The 15876-nt window shown below is 46.6% G+C and overlaps 1 protein-coding gene across 1 annotated transcript; it reads right to left on the bottom strand.

The window, feature by feature from the left end:
- Window positions 1-1578: 1578 nt before the first annotated feature.
- On the bottom strand, window positions 1579-14701 carry LOC142817545 (uncharacterized). Its single transcript, XM_075894581.1, has 5 exons — window positions 14591-14701; window positions 13153-13356; window positions 11992-12114; window positions 8446-8778; window positions 1579-1712 (listed from the first exon to the last, which is right to left on the bottom strand). Exons 1-5 carry the CDS (start codon window positions 14658-14660, stop codon window positions 1579-1581), a joined length of 864 nt encoding a protein of 287 aa, XP_075750696.1. The 5' UTR covers window positions 14661-14701.
- Window positions 14702-15876: the final 1175 nt, after the last annotated feature.

The following is a 15876-nucleotide window of genomic DNA, read 5'->3' as shown; positions in this document are numbered from 1 at the left end:
TGCCGGTCTTCCTGAGCGTTTGGAAGCTACCCGTTTGTTAGCGACGATAAACTCAGATTTGGCACTGGAAAGAGTGAGCCCTTTTTCTTCAAGGTATCGAGAAGTCGTGTCAATAGCCGACTGCAGCGTGTGTTGTATTTCTGATGGGGAACCCCTTCCGGCCCAAAGGTTGATGTCATCCACATATATTGCTATTTTTCAATCCTGGCGCCACCCACTGTTTGCGTGAAGTGATCATATGTCTGGTGTTGGATTACTCCAGCATACGAGTGCATTCCAGTTGCGAGCATAATCATGCCTGCAACACGCATAGAGTTTCCTAACATACACTAGAAGAAACTCTGGCGCTAGTGTCTATTGGAGCTGCAACGCAAGGCGCCTCAGCGAGCATGGGAACGATGGGTAGTACACACATTTGTCTAATCTTCGTACTTCGGGACTGCTTTTGGCTCCGTGTGTGTTCGTGTGCCTTGAAGCTGTTTTCTTACGAAACAAAAATGAGCAAATGTTCAGCGCTGGCATTTAACCACCTTATTGTTTTAGACTTACCTTTCCGAATCCGGTCACAAAGTTCAAAAGGGGTGAATCTTTCTTTCAAAACAAAACTGAAACACAGCAATAAACGAAGCCGCAAGTATGAGTCGCCGCCCGCAAGCACGAAGACAAGGCAATTGTGTGTACTACCCATCATTCTCACGGTGACTGAACGATCGCCAGAGTCCTCTCTAGTTAATTTTGGGAAACTCTATGGCAACACACACCCCGGATCTGCCTTCATCGCGTGTAGTGGCACCTGTAGAGGTAAATTACCGAGTATAGGACAAGATCTTATGTCAATGTAAGGGTCAGCCTGTCCCAAACCCTGAGCACACACTCGAGAGCATCGTTTATCACCGAGGGGGCGAAAATACAAATGTTTTTGGGGTAGAGAGGAAGGGGGGGGGGGCACGCGCCGGCCTGGTGCGCCACCCCGTAACTATGCCACTGTTTACCACCCCTAAATAAAAACGAGGGAAAACAAGTTCCAGCGGATATGAAGGCCTGAAGAGTCGTCGAGCAAGAAATGGTGCTGCAGCCACAGCTTGACCCAAACAGTCTTTATTATAGGTAGCAAATCTTTATTTTTAGCAGAAATGTTGAGAGATACACGCTCATAAATAAGTAAGGAAAACGATTGTTGTGCTGACAAAGACGTGTTGTCTCAACGCGGGCTCTAGCAACAAACCTTGTTTGGCGACTACGAATCATGTTTTTCTAGAGGAAATTTGAAGGCCGTGCTGCAGGAACCATGGGTCTTCTCTCGGCTTTATTTTCAGCACTTCACTGCACGCATGAACATCCGGCAGATGGAGCCGTAAACAAAGAGTTGTAACTGGGATCACCCACACTAAAACACATCGCTGAAAACTTCCGCATCTGTGCCATAGATGCCTGGATGCAAGACGGTATTTTTATTTTTGTGCATCTGCATATCATGCGGCTACAATGCACGTCAAAACTGCTGCGTGCCTTCAGGAGCGGCCGAAATTGTTGTCATAGATGAGTGCGGCTGCTGCAGTTGAGCTATAGATTGGTGAATCATATCCAGGGCAAGACCGATTTGCGAACCTGAGGACCCTCCCCACGATGGCTGCTGATGCTGTCCAACTGTGTGCTGCTGTCGCTGTACGGGTTGCTGTTGCTGCTGCCGCACCATGAGTCGAGGGTGGTGCCTGCGAGTTGTCATGTAGGTGGGCAGTTATTCTAGGTCTGTTTTTTTTTACCTCGACAACGTCAGAGAGCTCGTTTCGCAGATATGTTGTCGTCGGCGTCAATGGTGGTGAGTGAAAAATTATCTTGTGCGCGACTGAAAAATAAAAAAAATGCAAATAAAATAGAATAATTTGAACATTCCGAGTCTGAGGAACATGTAGATCGAACCCTAGCTACCATGAAGCCAAGATATGTGTTGAAACAGTTTAAAAAATCAACATGAATTTCGTGCAGATTAAAGGAGTTGACGCATCATATATATTTCGTGGAAGAAGCGTAAGATCGCGCCAGCCATCAAAAGTTGTGGATTGTGCAAATAGTGGGTGTTTTAAAAGCCAGCACATTACAAAGCGCTTAGACACAGTTAATGATCAACAGCAGAACAATAAACAAAGCGAAGGGTTCACGTGTTGCCTTACGGACCCATAGGCATTCAACGATACTTTTAAATGGCTAATTTTCAGCGCACAGTCATTAGTTTTCTTACCGCACGGCCAAGGCTTGCACTGAGACCGAAGAAGGTTGGCAGTTAAGAAGGCGATGTAAAGGAGGCCCTATTAACCCTTCACGACTTACTCTCAAAGCGGAGGTCAACAGCAAAACCATAAACAAAGTGAACAGCGGCGAAGGGTTCACGTGTTGCCCTATGGATATAGAGGCTAGAAGGTTTTCCTAGTGTCCGGAGCGGGCGTCTCTTACCCCGACGCCGCTGAAAGCAGTTTGGATGAGTGGAACGGCGGCCGGGTGGTGGCGCTGGGTGTCGGTGGCGCGCTGTCAGCAGCGGCTCGCGCAGCAGCCGAGGGCGCGTAAACGTGTACCTTTCTTCGGCGTGGTTAGCACGTGCGTTGTTGGCGGGCTCCTTGCTTCTTCCCTGTGTGCTCAAGACACGATGTGAGGCAGCGTTTTGAACCGTTGTGTGCGCCACAATGCCATCTAAAAAGGCAAGAACGTGTTTCGTGCCGCTTTGTAAAGGTGGATACAAGTCGTCAACACAAAAGGTATCGTTGTTCCGTGCTCCAACCAACCCTGCTCGCTTGAAGGAATAGGCAAGAAATATCAAGCGGGAGGACAAAGTTTTGGATAACACCTGTGTTGTCTGTTCGCGCCACTTCGATGAACGATTTATCCGGAAAAAGTTTACGCACGTAATCAGTGGAGAAACTGTGCAACTTGACCGTGAACGTCCAGCGCTTACAGAGGACGCCATTTCTACTATAATTCCTCATGCTGCTTCGTATTTCACGAAGCAGGTGCCGAAGAAAAGGAAAGCTAGAGACTTCGGTAACACCGAAGCCGCACCGGCGAAACGAAGTGCTTCCAACACCGACGTTGATGTAGTCGTTGAGATGAATGTCTGCCCGGAGGAAACGCCGCAGCCACCCAAGCTGCTTGGGGACATCATTTTGCCGTCCCCATTGTGCAGCAAGGTTGTCTTGCCAAGTGAGCCTACAGCCCTCTGTTTCGCCTGGCACACAAGCTCAGAACCCGGCGACTTGCGTGTTATGAAACACGTTACGATTTGAGCGTGCACATAAGCCACTGCGGCGCAGGAAAACTCATTTCTTTGCACCGTGTTCTGCCGCGGCATTAAGACAGATGAACTGCCCGTAAATAATGAGTGTGACGCTGCGGAGGCGCTGAAGAAGGCCGATGGACTGAAACTTTGCCCAGGATGTGGCATTGAACCAGTAGCAAGTGGCCAGTGCGTGAAGCTTGGTGCAGCCCACTTCGCAAAGAACTGCCTGGTGACCAGCCCCGACGGGAAACCCTGTTTGCGCTGTAAATCCACTCGGAAGCTGGTGCAGAATCACATGTACAGGTTGAAGAAGAAACGCAGCACAAGCTTCAAACAGCGGTTGGCCAGAAAGTCGCTCGAGTTGTTCCGAACGAAAAGAAAGCTGACAAAGGCACGCAGAAGCCTGGAAGATCTTAGGATAATGAACCAGAATATCGCTAGTTCAACCTTGGATGAAAGGATCGAAGGTCTGCCTCCCAAACAACGCCTTGCTGTGAAAACATGCTTTGATGCTGCCTCCAGAAAGTCGACCAGGGGCATGGTGTACGACCAACTCTGGGTTTTGGAGTGTATACTCATGCGCACAAAGAGCCCCAAGCTTTATGAGCACGTGCGGAGGCATGAGATACTGGCTCTGCCCAGCAAGTCCTGTTTAGACCGACACATGGCCGGTTTTAAGAGTTCGTTTGGCTTTAACCCATATAAGCCTAGTAACCTACATGTAAGACGCTGAGACTTTTCAGTGTGACTCGAATGTTTTTTTCTGTAAAAAAACGGTAGCAACACCTGAGATGTGTTTATGATTCCCGGTCCTCGTCACCTGCAAGTCTAGGTGATCACTGGTGTACAAATAGCTACGTGCTTGCATTCACAAAATGGCTATATCGCGTGCTTGTAGCTGAGCGCCATACCGCAAAAAATCAACATAAGTGATATCGAGTCAAGTTGTTCTTGATGCTGCTGATATTTTTGTCCGTTGTTCGTCAGTTATTGGGTGTGCGGTAGCTTTAGTATGACCGAGATAGGCCCCAATGTTTCTTGTTCGCAGTGTGTCAAACATTGGTGTCCTACATATAGGATTGCTCCAAAACCATTTTTTTATTTTTCGAAAGAACTTTTTTTTATTGAAAGCCTTATGTTTTTTGAGGTCGTAGAAGCAATCATTTCAGAGAAATGAATTAGTTTTGTTAATTTTATCAAGTTTGGGCATATATGGGTTAACGCCAGCGTTTTCGAGGCACTGAAGAAGAAGACTAAAGGAATGGGTGCACGCAACTGCCATGGTGGTCTTGTGTTCGACGAAATAAAACTTTCAGAGAACATCAGTGTGAAGACCTCTGGAGAACTGAGCGGCTTTGTGAACCTCGGCCCATTTACTGAAAGCAACGAGACTACAGTGAGTGATCACGGCCTTGCCATCATGTTTCAGCCTTTTCAGGGTGAGTTCTCTGTAGAGCATGTGATGATAGTATAATCTTTTTCACGTTTTGATACTTTATACTTTGGAACTAAATTGTGCTGCACAAGCATTTCTCTTTGCAAAGTTGTTGCACTTAACAAAGCCCTTTTATTTCCTTTTCCAGAATACTGGCCCCAGATCCTAGGAGTTTTTTCTTCCAAGGGAAACATGAAGGCGAACATTCTTTCGAAAATTCTTCTGGAGGCCACAATTCTAACTGAGACGTCTGGCCGTTTCGTCGACTACTGGACCAGTGATGGGGCTCCTTGGAATCGCAGTTTATGGAAACTGTTTGGGATCAAAGGTAGGCCAATTTTTATCACGACACTTGTATTTAATCCCGTTGAGCCTGCTCAGTTGCCCTAAGTAACAAAATTTTCTTACCTTTGCAGCATCCATCAAAGAAATAAAGTGCCAAGCTCCCCATCCAGTGGACGCAACAAGAAGCCTGCATTTTATCTCCAACTTTCCTCATTTGGTCAAATATGTGCGAAATGCTTTCGTGTCAAAAGGTCTTTAAATTCCAACTGGTCATGCCCATGCCAATGTAATTAAGGAAGCCTAGAAAGAGGACCAGAATTCTCTAACACTGAAAGTTATGCCACGCATTACCAAGTCTCACGTTCAGCCAAATTCTTTTGAGAAAATGCGGGTGAACTTAGCTTTTCAGTTGTTCAGTGAAGAAGTCCTTAAGGGGCTTTCTTTCTACAAAAAACACTTGAACAAAACATTCCGAGCAGTCCAACCTACAGAAGAGCTTGTAAAGCTCACGGAGAAGCTGATTTTTGTCATGACATCTAGAACACCATTGAAAGGCCTCCGACCAAACTCACCGAGTGCGCAGTTTCTCGACAATTTTATTGAATTCCTGGCTGAGTGGGAACAGCACGCTGCTGAGCATGGTGGCGAGTTTTTGAGTCCAGACACTGCCTGTGGGCTGCGTGTGACTTTGAAAAGCACGCTGTCACTTCTTTGCTACTTGAGTAGCTCTCTTGGTTTTAAATATCTCTTAACGGCAAATTTAAGCCAAGACAAAATGGAAAATGTGTTCGGCATTGTAAGGCAGTCTTTCGGATGCAATGACCACCCATCACCAGAGAAGTTCTTGATAATAATCAACAGTCTGTCACTTTACAGCCTAGCACGGTCCCCTAAGAATGGGAACTCTCCCGAAGAAGTTGTCAGAGCACTTTTGGGGCAATCTGACTTTGGTAGGGAAAAGTCAGCCCACATATCAGCAGTAATTGACGAGATTTTGGATGATGGCAACTTGGAGCGTGCAGAATATGTGTTGCGAACACAAGGGCTGCTTGATCACAAAAGCTGCATTGAAAAGCACAGTGATAGCCGCCTTGTATTTTACATAGCAGGCTATGTTGTGAGAAAATTCCTCAAAAGGTCTTCATGCCTTGAATGCGCTTCTTCTCTTTGTATTTTGCCTGTGCAAGCAGAGTGCAATGATAATGCTTCTTTTACGCGAGAATTTGATCATGCTGGGTTAATTTATAATTTACCTTTCCAAGCCGGTCGAGGAGCTCGTTGGGAATCTTGAAGACACCTTTACTGTGTTCTTCAGCAGAAATGAGCTTCATGCTGGGAGCATGATGCACTTTTTGCAGTTTTCGCATGGAGCTCAGCTGAAAGAAGTTGGGTGCAGCGAACACGGAAGGGATGTTACGAGGAACATAATTAGGTTATATACCCTGACCCGATTACACTTTTTTGCAAAAGCAAAGAACCTGGAGAGGAGCACTCAGAGGCAAAAACAAAAACTTCTGAAAATGAGGCGATGTCAATAAAAACGTCTGCAGTTCAGCAAAGTGACCTAGCCTTGTACACGCACTGTCGTGCATACTTTTTTGGAGTGTAAAATGTTCTGTGCTCGTGTGTATTTTTTGTTTTTCGCACGAAAATGTGACTGTTTGTTAAATTATGTATCTATTTCTTGCTTTGTTCCCAAAGATGGGAATCGGTGTTAATTTTCAAAATGTGTGATTTTTGAAGTTTCATTTTATAACACTGCAATAAATGCTCATAGACAATCTTGAATTCTGTTATGTTTGGGGTTGTTGTGTGGTAGTTTTTGTATTGGAAACTTCAGCTGTATTTCATAACTCGTTGCTTCCGCTAAGTTCCTAATAGTAGTAATATTTTAATTACTACTCAGGGTGGCTGGAACCACGCGTACAGGGCCGATAAAGGAAAAACTGCCCCTTCCACTTGCCGCAGTGGCTTAGTGCATGGCTAAAGCGTTGTGCTGCTGAGCACAAAGACGCGGGTAATTTCTGGCCGCGGCGGCCGCTTTTCTGAGGGAGTTGAAAAGGAAGAACCCCCGTGTGTTCGAGATTTCGGCGCACGTTAAAGATCCTCAGGTGGTCGAAATTAATCGGGAACGCTCCACGAAGGCGCAGTTTCGGCACGTTAATCCCCGCAATCAAACTACCCCTTCCGATGAGGTTTGCGCACCCAAGCCGTGGTCGCGTAATGTGCGCTTGTCAAGCTCACAAGATCGTCATCATGAGTGTATGTAATCGCATGTTTGATTATTTTTCGTGTGTCTGCGGAGGACTTGTAGTGAGCGGCCAAAAATATATGCTCGCACGCGAACAGCCGCACAAAAGCGCGCAGACGCCCACGAGAGCCGCGCGCCAGCGAGCAGTGGCGCCATCTACTGTGGATCATTGCAGACTACTTCGCTTCGGCGCGCCCCTTCCCGACACTAGGCAAACTTTTCTAGCCTCTATACTACGGACGCGTAGGCATTCAACGATACTTTTAAACGGCCGATTTTTCGCTCCCAGTCATTCGTTTTTTTTTATGGCATGTTTAAGGCTTGCACCGAGAATCAAAGAAGGCTGGCAGTTAAGAAAGCAATGTACACGTGGCCTGTTAACCTATCACGCCTACTTTTCAAGGTGGAGGTCAACTCTCCTGTGTGTTTTTTTTTACAATCATTGCATATTAAGGTGTGTCTGTGCACATCTTTGGGAAGTATGAAGGTCAAAGTTAAACGTCGTATCACTTTGGGATGATTGATTTAGCGCATAACAGGCACACTATATGCGTAAGCGACGATATTACCACTGGTGTTCTTTATACATATGCTGCTAATGGTTGAATCTTCTTCTTTTGTATAAAGTGAACGAATGTTCCAATTTTATTAGGTGAATTGTTCCCAGCTACTTAGAAGCAGCTTTATAACACCCCTAGCATCAACATATTTTTATCTCACCTAAATCGGTACAATCAAGGGTCGTCCACCACCCTAATTGCGTGGTTGATTGCTAATAATACCACATTTCTGTAGCTAGTTTTTATGATTTTCTGAGCAGCTGTCTGACGAGACGATAAAAGAAGCGAAATTTTCTTCTTTTTTCTTCTAACAAGTGGAGGCAATGAAAAGCACGAGAGGGGACTAGCAATTTGAATGCATCATCATCATATGTAAATTAATTTACCCTGTCTTGTGCCAGTTAATTCTGGAGCATGCCTTCAGTGTTCTAAATTTTATGACACCGCCTAATCATCCGCCACACTTGCAGGTACCCCATTTTTTTCAGCTTCATTCTGCATACGATATCCAGCTTTATCTTCTCAAGCTCCTTTGCTTCTCCCCACAAATTTTTCCATGTTAGATTTCAAGGTCAGGAAAGCAGGAAATGCGTAGAAACCGCACTCCAGGTGATAATATAGACAGTATGATGTAAAGAAAACTGACCGGTCAACAGCACGCCCGCAACGCGGTGGTTGGTTTGAGCCGCTGGTTTCGGGTCCTGAAATGACGTTGGCGTTCCCGGCAAGATGAGACCACCTCCACGGCCCGAGTACGGGCCGCGCAACGCATTGCAGGGCTGCTCACCAGTACCCGTGCAGCAAACCTGCGTCGAGTAGGCATAGGGGAGGGAGGCAATCGCACGGGAGAACACGAGTTCACACGGCTGGAAGGGTCCACCCATATTCTGGTGCTGCGTGGCCTGCGCAGTCGCCGGTGAGCACAGCGTTGCTTCCACAGCGCTGGAAGTGGCAGCTTCAGTGAACCTCCAACGGGACCCTGAAAGAGGTCGGCATGCGTCACTCGTTGCTTGGTGCATCCAAATTCAGTACCCCAAGCCACATGCTCATTTAGCCCAGCAGTGGAGTTCGGCACGGTGGTTCATTGGTCACGGTACTCATCTGATCACCCGAAGGATTCGGATTAGGTCTCAGCCGTGGCATTCGTGTTTGGGTGGAGGCGAAATGGTGTGTGCCACATTTGGGCAGGAGTACACCAGATGGTCAATATTTCTGGAGCTATGCGCCATGGTGTCCCTTACAATGGCACCGTGGTTTTGGTACATAAACCCCCAGATATTACTATGCTGGTGCTTCCCTGTGGTGCAGAACGCTTTTGTTCAGAATCAGTATGGGCGACCAAGTGGTCTCCTGACATGCCAGCATGTTCGGCCGTTTTAAACGAGCATAACCTGAACAATACAGAGACCCGCCGCGGTGGTCTAGTGGCTAAGATACTCGCCTGCTGACCCGCAGGTCGCGGTATTGAATCCCGGCTGTGGCGGCTGCATTTTCGATGGAAGTGAAAATGCTGCAGGCCCGTGTGCTCAATTTGGGTGCACGAACACCAGTTGGTCGAAATTTCCGAAGCCCTTCACTGTGACATCTTTTTTTTATACATATGGTGATTTTGGGGCGTGAAACCCCACGTATCAATCGTGAACTATAGAGATGCATTGGCGTCTACTTGCTATAGAGCTCGATCGGCTTATCTCCAGTAGCGAAGTGGAAGCTTCGATTCGTACGGGAAATATCATGCGCTAAAGTCAAGCACATAAGCGCTGTTGTAGTCGGATGTCTGCCTGCTTCTTGCAGCAGTTAAGATTTCTGGACCTGCGAAGAAAGATGACCAATAAGATTTAGTGTGGTCAAGTCGTCGATGCGCTGGCACCGCGAACGTGCGGTACAGTGTAGCAGTGCGAGAGGCTCGATGTCGACGTTCATATGCCGCAATCACAGTTCAAAAAGCAGCAATTTGATTTGAAACATGGTGTGAACGTATTATTCTGGATTGATGCCCTTTTTAAGCATAATTCGAATTTATGCGCTAAATTGAGACAACTACGAGAAAACAAACACCAGAACTCGTGTCACTCCCTCGTTTGTCCCTATATGATTTTCTGCATTAGATTATATTGATGCATATGTATCAACGTGGTAGTCTTTCGGTCTTCCTTTGTAACTCTACAGAAGTTTTGTTGTCGTCTTGGTGATCTAGTGGCTTCAACAATGCAGGTGATTGAAAACGCTTGAGCGAGTGCTCAGTACGAGTTTCAGGCTGCTATTCGCAAGTCCAACTGAGCGCTTGCCACCTAGCGGCCATGTCTGTAAACGGCGCTACCTGGGAGAACCGTTAAAGGAGATGTGACCACCTTGCGTGTGTTGAGACGTGGCCGAATAGTTTCTGTCTTTTCGCCATGCTGCATGCAAGAGCCCGAAATAGTAGAAAGCGATGTTCAGAAACTGTTGCACTGTATCGCAATGCGTGGTATCGTGGGGGAGAGATGGCAACGTATCGTTCTGTCACTTTCTTACGCTTGCAGACACGCACGAAAGGGAACGGTGAAAACCGGAAACTTGCGCATTGGGAAGAAGGTGATGGCCACTACAGTAGTTTGTTTTAATTACTTCGCTTGCGATGACTTAATTCTGCTCGGTGGGTAAACCATTATTGAGCTTGTGTGAATTTTTATCAATATCCGGCCTTCTCTAAGAGCGGAGTCGTTTAAATAAGCAAACGCTTGAGGAAGTTCGTTGCGTTACACGTGTGACTGTATATTTATGATATGCTTGTTTTCTGTGCAAGCCGTAGTGCTACCCATTCTCAAATCAAGCTGCTGTAGTCATTTCTCCCGATTTTTTTTATTTTGCATACACAAACGCACGCACAAAGGTCGCGTTTGTGGATAGCGTGCACGTATGTTCGTGCGTATATACGGCATGTCTGTCACGTTGCATTCGTAGCGTGCGTAGTGGGCGTGCATATACCTGCTTTCAATATCATCTACTGCCAACAAGAACAACAGAGTGTCCAAAAGCACGCAAACCTAATCATTAGAAACCTTAAAACATGGATCGGCGAATGTTCAATAGAACGTACGATTTGCCTTACCTCAAGACACACCAGCAGAGGCATAGCTCCTTTATGTAAGAGTACGAACGAACGCTGCACTCTGCCACGCGCTGCTCACCGCTCGCGAGACGCTGCTTTTTTTCTTATCAGGTGAATTGAATGCGTATTCAGCTTTTGATGGCAAAACAAAACTCACTGGGATACATAAATTGGCGGCAAAGGTCGCAGCGTACTTAGCTCAAAAACTGATAAGGCCTTGCCTGTAGCAGTGTAGCAACGAAGCGCAAAAGGACTGTAGTGCGTTTCGGAGAGACCCGTCAACATGAGCAATGGCCGTCTTCAACTTTGGGCTCGCTAAACAGGTTCTTCGACTTGAAGTAAATATGTTTGCGTTCACCGAAAAGGCTGAGTGTTCCCACCAATAGCAGGATTATTTTCGCTCTTTCGCCAATAAAATTCTTTATGCCGATGAGAATTAAGCGGTCCGCTTTCACCTTCAATGAAGCAACGCGATCTGACGCCACAATCAAAAAACTTCAGCACAGCGCCAAGAGAAACCATGGCGAAAGTGCCACGTTGACCCTGTTAGGCGTATCCATTTTTGCTTATTCGACTAGCATTGCCTGCACGCGGAGCGTTTTCTGCAGTTGTGAAAAGACAGCAATTGAGTTTACGTAATGTTGATGCCGTCAATCTGTAACAGTCCCGCCGACATATATTGCAGGGGGCGTGTCGTCGAGAAGTTCTGTCAGGTTAAGCGGTCCTCAGCAGGGCAATTCTTGGAACGTCACACTCCAGCCATGTTCCTTTTTCAAAGACCTCATGGTAATTATTTGATGTTCTTTTTTTTTCGCCTGAGAACAACGATATGATTATGAGTGACAGCGCAATGGAGGGCTCCAGATATTTTAAACATCTGGAGGTCTTCAACGCGCACCTAAGCCTAGGCACACGAGCCGTCTCGCAATTGGAGTCAGCCGAAACAGACCACCACTCTGTTTTCGGGTCAGCAGTCGAGCACAATAACCACCAAAGTACCGTGGCGAGTTCTGACAACTTCGCAAGGATGATTAACACGTGGAATACAAATTAATTACAAATAGATAAGCCACAAAACAGCTTGCGCAGCCATGGTCTCACCTGCAATTCGCTGTTGGCGACTGGACATATTCGGCATCGCGGTTCCGGTCGGTGCCCTCCTGGTGGCAGTGGCGGTGTTCCTCCGCTGCGCGGGCTGCTCGGCGAAGGGCGCCACATGTAAACCTTTGGACGCAAATCACTTGAAGTATAGTAAAAAAGGCAATATGCTGAATGATGGCACCATAAATGATACGAATGTAAGAATTTGCGACCTGTAGCGCTCACGTTATCACCATCGTGGTTGCAATCGTCGTTGTAATTTTGTGTCCATCTATGGACGGACATCACACTCGGTGACTTCGATCGATTGCGATGTCGGTTTAGACGTGCAGCTGCACATTCCCTAACCATATCAATGCGCCTCTAGTTTCCTCTCAGTTCTGCGGTCTTCCAATGCAAATTTCTTACCTCAAAGCCATTTATGAAGCACTAATGAGTAAACAGTTACACAGGGTGTGTCATGAAATGTGCGCAACGTACTCCAAAATTCAGAAAAATGCGACAATTTATTGCTGGCTTCAAAATTGCTTTTCTTTTCTTACAGCGGTATGCATCTCTATAGATTGGAGACATTATTTGCATTAGCAAAAGTGATTGCGCCCTGAAATATTACAGCATATATACAAAACCCAGTTTTCGTTCCTACTCTAACGTGAACTTACGACGCAGAGTGAGCTTCTAGTGACGCAAGCGGTCAAAAAATCGTCACTTATCCACGGTCGCATCGCTCGGCGACGCACAAGATGACGTCATCGCAACTCGCTGTACGAGCGCTTCTGATCACAAGAATTGGTACTGTAGTTTGGCGTAACGCTAGTGTCGATGTGATAGTGGAGAAGGTTGGGGCTCCTTGTCGTCCCTCTCATATTTTGTCGATGGCAGTAAGTGCGCCAAGCAAAAATTGACTTCAATGTCAAAATAAAATGTTATCAGCAATCTATGAGCTTCGCGCCTGGTCGGAGTCGTCCTGATATGCTGGAAATTTGTATGACAACGTAAACTAGGCTTATGAAATTGGTGCTGTACCCATTTAAAATCCAAGGTACATTTACTGGCGGGAGTGATCACCCGACTGAGCTTTACAATAATGTCTTATATCGAATAATGGGATTTAATTGTAACGAGGATCAGGCCAGCACGAATAACGGCGAAACGGAGTACGATAGCTCGCCTGCATCATGTAGAAGAACTGCACCGGACCAGGTCTGGCTGGTACTTCCGGCCTGGGGAGTGGCATCTGTGGACCTGGCAAGGCAAAGTGGGGTCCGACCATTGCAGGAGCCACGGCCACGGGCAGCAGATAGGGCAGTGGTGGAGCCAGGGCTGGAGGTGCGGCAGCCGCAATAACTGGCCAGCACAGCACCGCTGCATCGTGGAAGACTTAGTTCCATTCGCTTGCTTCTACCACGACGAAGCATAAATGACTGCTACTGGAGTGCAGTAGACGCCTCCTGTGTTGAAATGAACACATGAGACGCACTTTTTGCCATGTTTATCAAAAACATCACCCAACACGTCGCATATTTTGTGTGGGAGTGAAAGCTCACAAACGCTTAAAACAGGCGCAGCTCAAGCACACATGAAACACGCCGACAATCTTAGTCAGTAAGTATACCGTGAATGCATGCCGGGGGAGGGGGGGGGGCTGCATTGAGGCACCGCGCTTCTACCAGGTGACTATTTCGGTGATTTCCTATAACACTGGGCTTAAGTGAATAGCGACCGGTAAATCAAAAAATGGTACCTGGAAGATTTCGGAGTGAACTCTGCATACTCAAGGCTGCTTCAAATGAAAGTAAAAAAGACTGGGTTTAAGCGTACTTGAGGCAGGGTATGTATATGTGAGAAAATGTGTTTACAAGTTTGAAAAAATTGTGATTCGTTAGTTTGCCCACCCATTTGTGCCTGCTTCTTGAAAGACGTCATTCGCAACGCTGTATGCTTGATATGTGGAATGGTTTTTCATTTTAAACGCCATATTATTTCTTTTCTATTTTTCGACAGTAATTGGCGCATCTTTTGTAATGCGACTTCGACACGAAAACTTAGTGGAATCTGGCTAATTGCAATTGTTAATATTTTACCACACTTTCTTCACGAAAAAAAGAAACAAAGAAAGAAAGAGAGAAAGCAAGCAAGCAAGCAAAAAGAAATAAAACAAAAACCAAAAAATAAAGAAAGAAAAAAGAAAACATAGGGCTTAGCCAGAGATGGCCCCAAAATGACAAACCTTGTATTTGGCATAGCCCCGCCGTGGTGGTCTAGTGGCTAAGGTACTCGGCTGCTGACCCGCAGGTCGCGGGTTCGAATCCCGGTTGCGGCGGCTGCATTTCCGATGGAGGCGGAAATGTTGTAGGCCCGTGTGCTCAGATTTGGGTGCACGTTAAAGAACCCCAGGTGGTCTAAATTTCCGGAGCCCTCTACTACGGCGTCTCTCATAATCATATGTGGTTTTGGGACGTTAAACCCCATATATCAATCAATCAATCTTGTATTTGGCATGGGAAAAGAGGGTATGCATGAATAAAAATGAGCCAAGGGCAATAAAGCTAGACGTTACAGTCATCATGGTAGTCTCCTATTATCAAGGTGTACTCACGCGCTGCGGCTACTCCGACTGTCATGTGAGCTGCAGCGGCTTGGGCTGTTTGGTCGAAGAACCATCCCATCGTTCGGGCACTTGCATCGAAAAACTGAGGCAGTCCAGGGCCGTTCGCTTGTGGATGAGATGAAAAGACGCAGGAAAGTTATATAACAGCTCGTGTTTTTAAAGTAAAAAGAAATATATTGCCAACGCAAGTAGACACGGTTGGGTTTTCAATGTTAGACATAGTTTGTGGGCCTAAATGACAGGAAGGAATACGATCAACTCGTATGTGTGTTCTGTCACACTTTATTCGGTCATACACGTTCCACTTTCAAGCCTACACACGTCGCACCAACAAGGTCGGAAATCAACCCTTACTAGCTGAACTTTATCGCCGAATACCCCAAGATATGTCGAATACTGTCATGTTTAAACTACGTTCCACGTCGAGAAAATAAGATCGAATTTCTTACCTTCATGTACATCACCAACAAGATCTTGACAAAAGCAATACAATGGTAAGGTATTCTACACTGTGCTACCCCACCCAATTGGGAACCTACAGCAAATGGTTGTGAATACCTACGCACAGCAGCGCCGTCTCTGCTGAGGGCTGCCAGCGAGCTCAGCTGGTTTAGTGGGTAAGTGGTCGGCGGCTCACAGGTGGTGACAGTACCAACCCTACGCAGTGGCGGTGGCGGAGCTCTGCGTAATCGCTGAATATGACCATGGTATCAATAACTGTTCAATCAATCAATCAATCAATCAATCAATCAATCAATCAATCAATCAATCAATCAATCAATCAATCAATCAATCAATCAATCAATCAAATCAATCAATGTATCTATAAATCAGTTATTTAATCAATCAATCAATAAAATCAACGGTTGCCGAAGACCTTGATTCCGTCATCGTGGATGCCGGCTTCGTAGCAGCCTTTGTTTTCTTGTCCTTGTCGGGGAGCGGCAGGTATTCGGGCGGTAGTCCTTGTTGTCTTCGGCTCACTCGAACGACTGGGTAGGCGTCGTCCTCTTGGCGGCTTGGGCTTGGCTCACGGCTGGACGGGGGCGTACGGTATATGGACCGAGAAGCACCTCCACCAGATGTCACGAGGTTGTGATACACGCAGCACTTGAGAGGAAGCACGCAGGAGTCAGGGCGGTGTCAGGCGAACTGTTTATTGGGCGAACTTGTGCCCAGCAAAACAGGGCCAAACGCAACTCACAGCAACAGCGGCGTGAACAGTCGTCGGCCGACGGAAAAAAAGACTCCCCAGTGGCGCACTGCGCCGGCTT

The sequence above is a fragment of the Rhipicephalus microplus genome, chromosome 5 (genome assembly GCF_043290135.1).
Source record: "Rhipicephalus microplus isolate Deutch F79 chromosome 5, USDA_Rmic, whole genome shotgun sequence".
In the NCBI taxonomy this organism is placed as follows: domain Eukaryota; kingdom Metazoa; phylum Arthropoda; class Arachnida; order Ixodida; family Ixodidae; genus Rhipicephalus; species Rhipicephalus microplus.
Note: the sequence above shows the minus strand (reverse complement) of the source record. Positions and strands in the feature narration are given on the sequence as shown.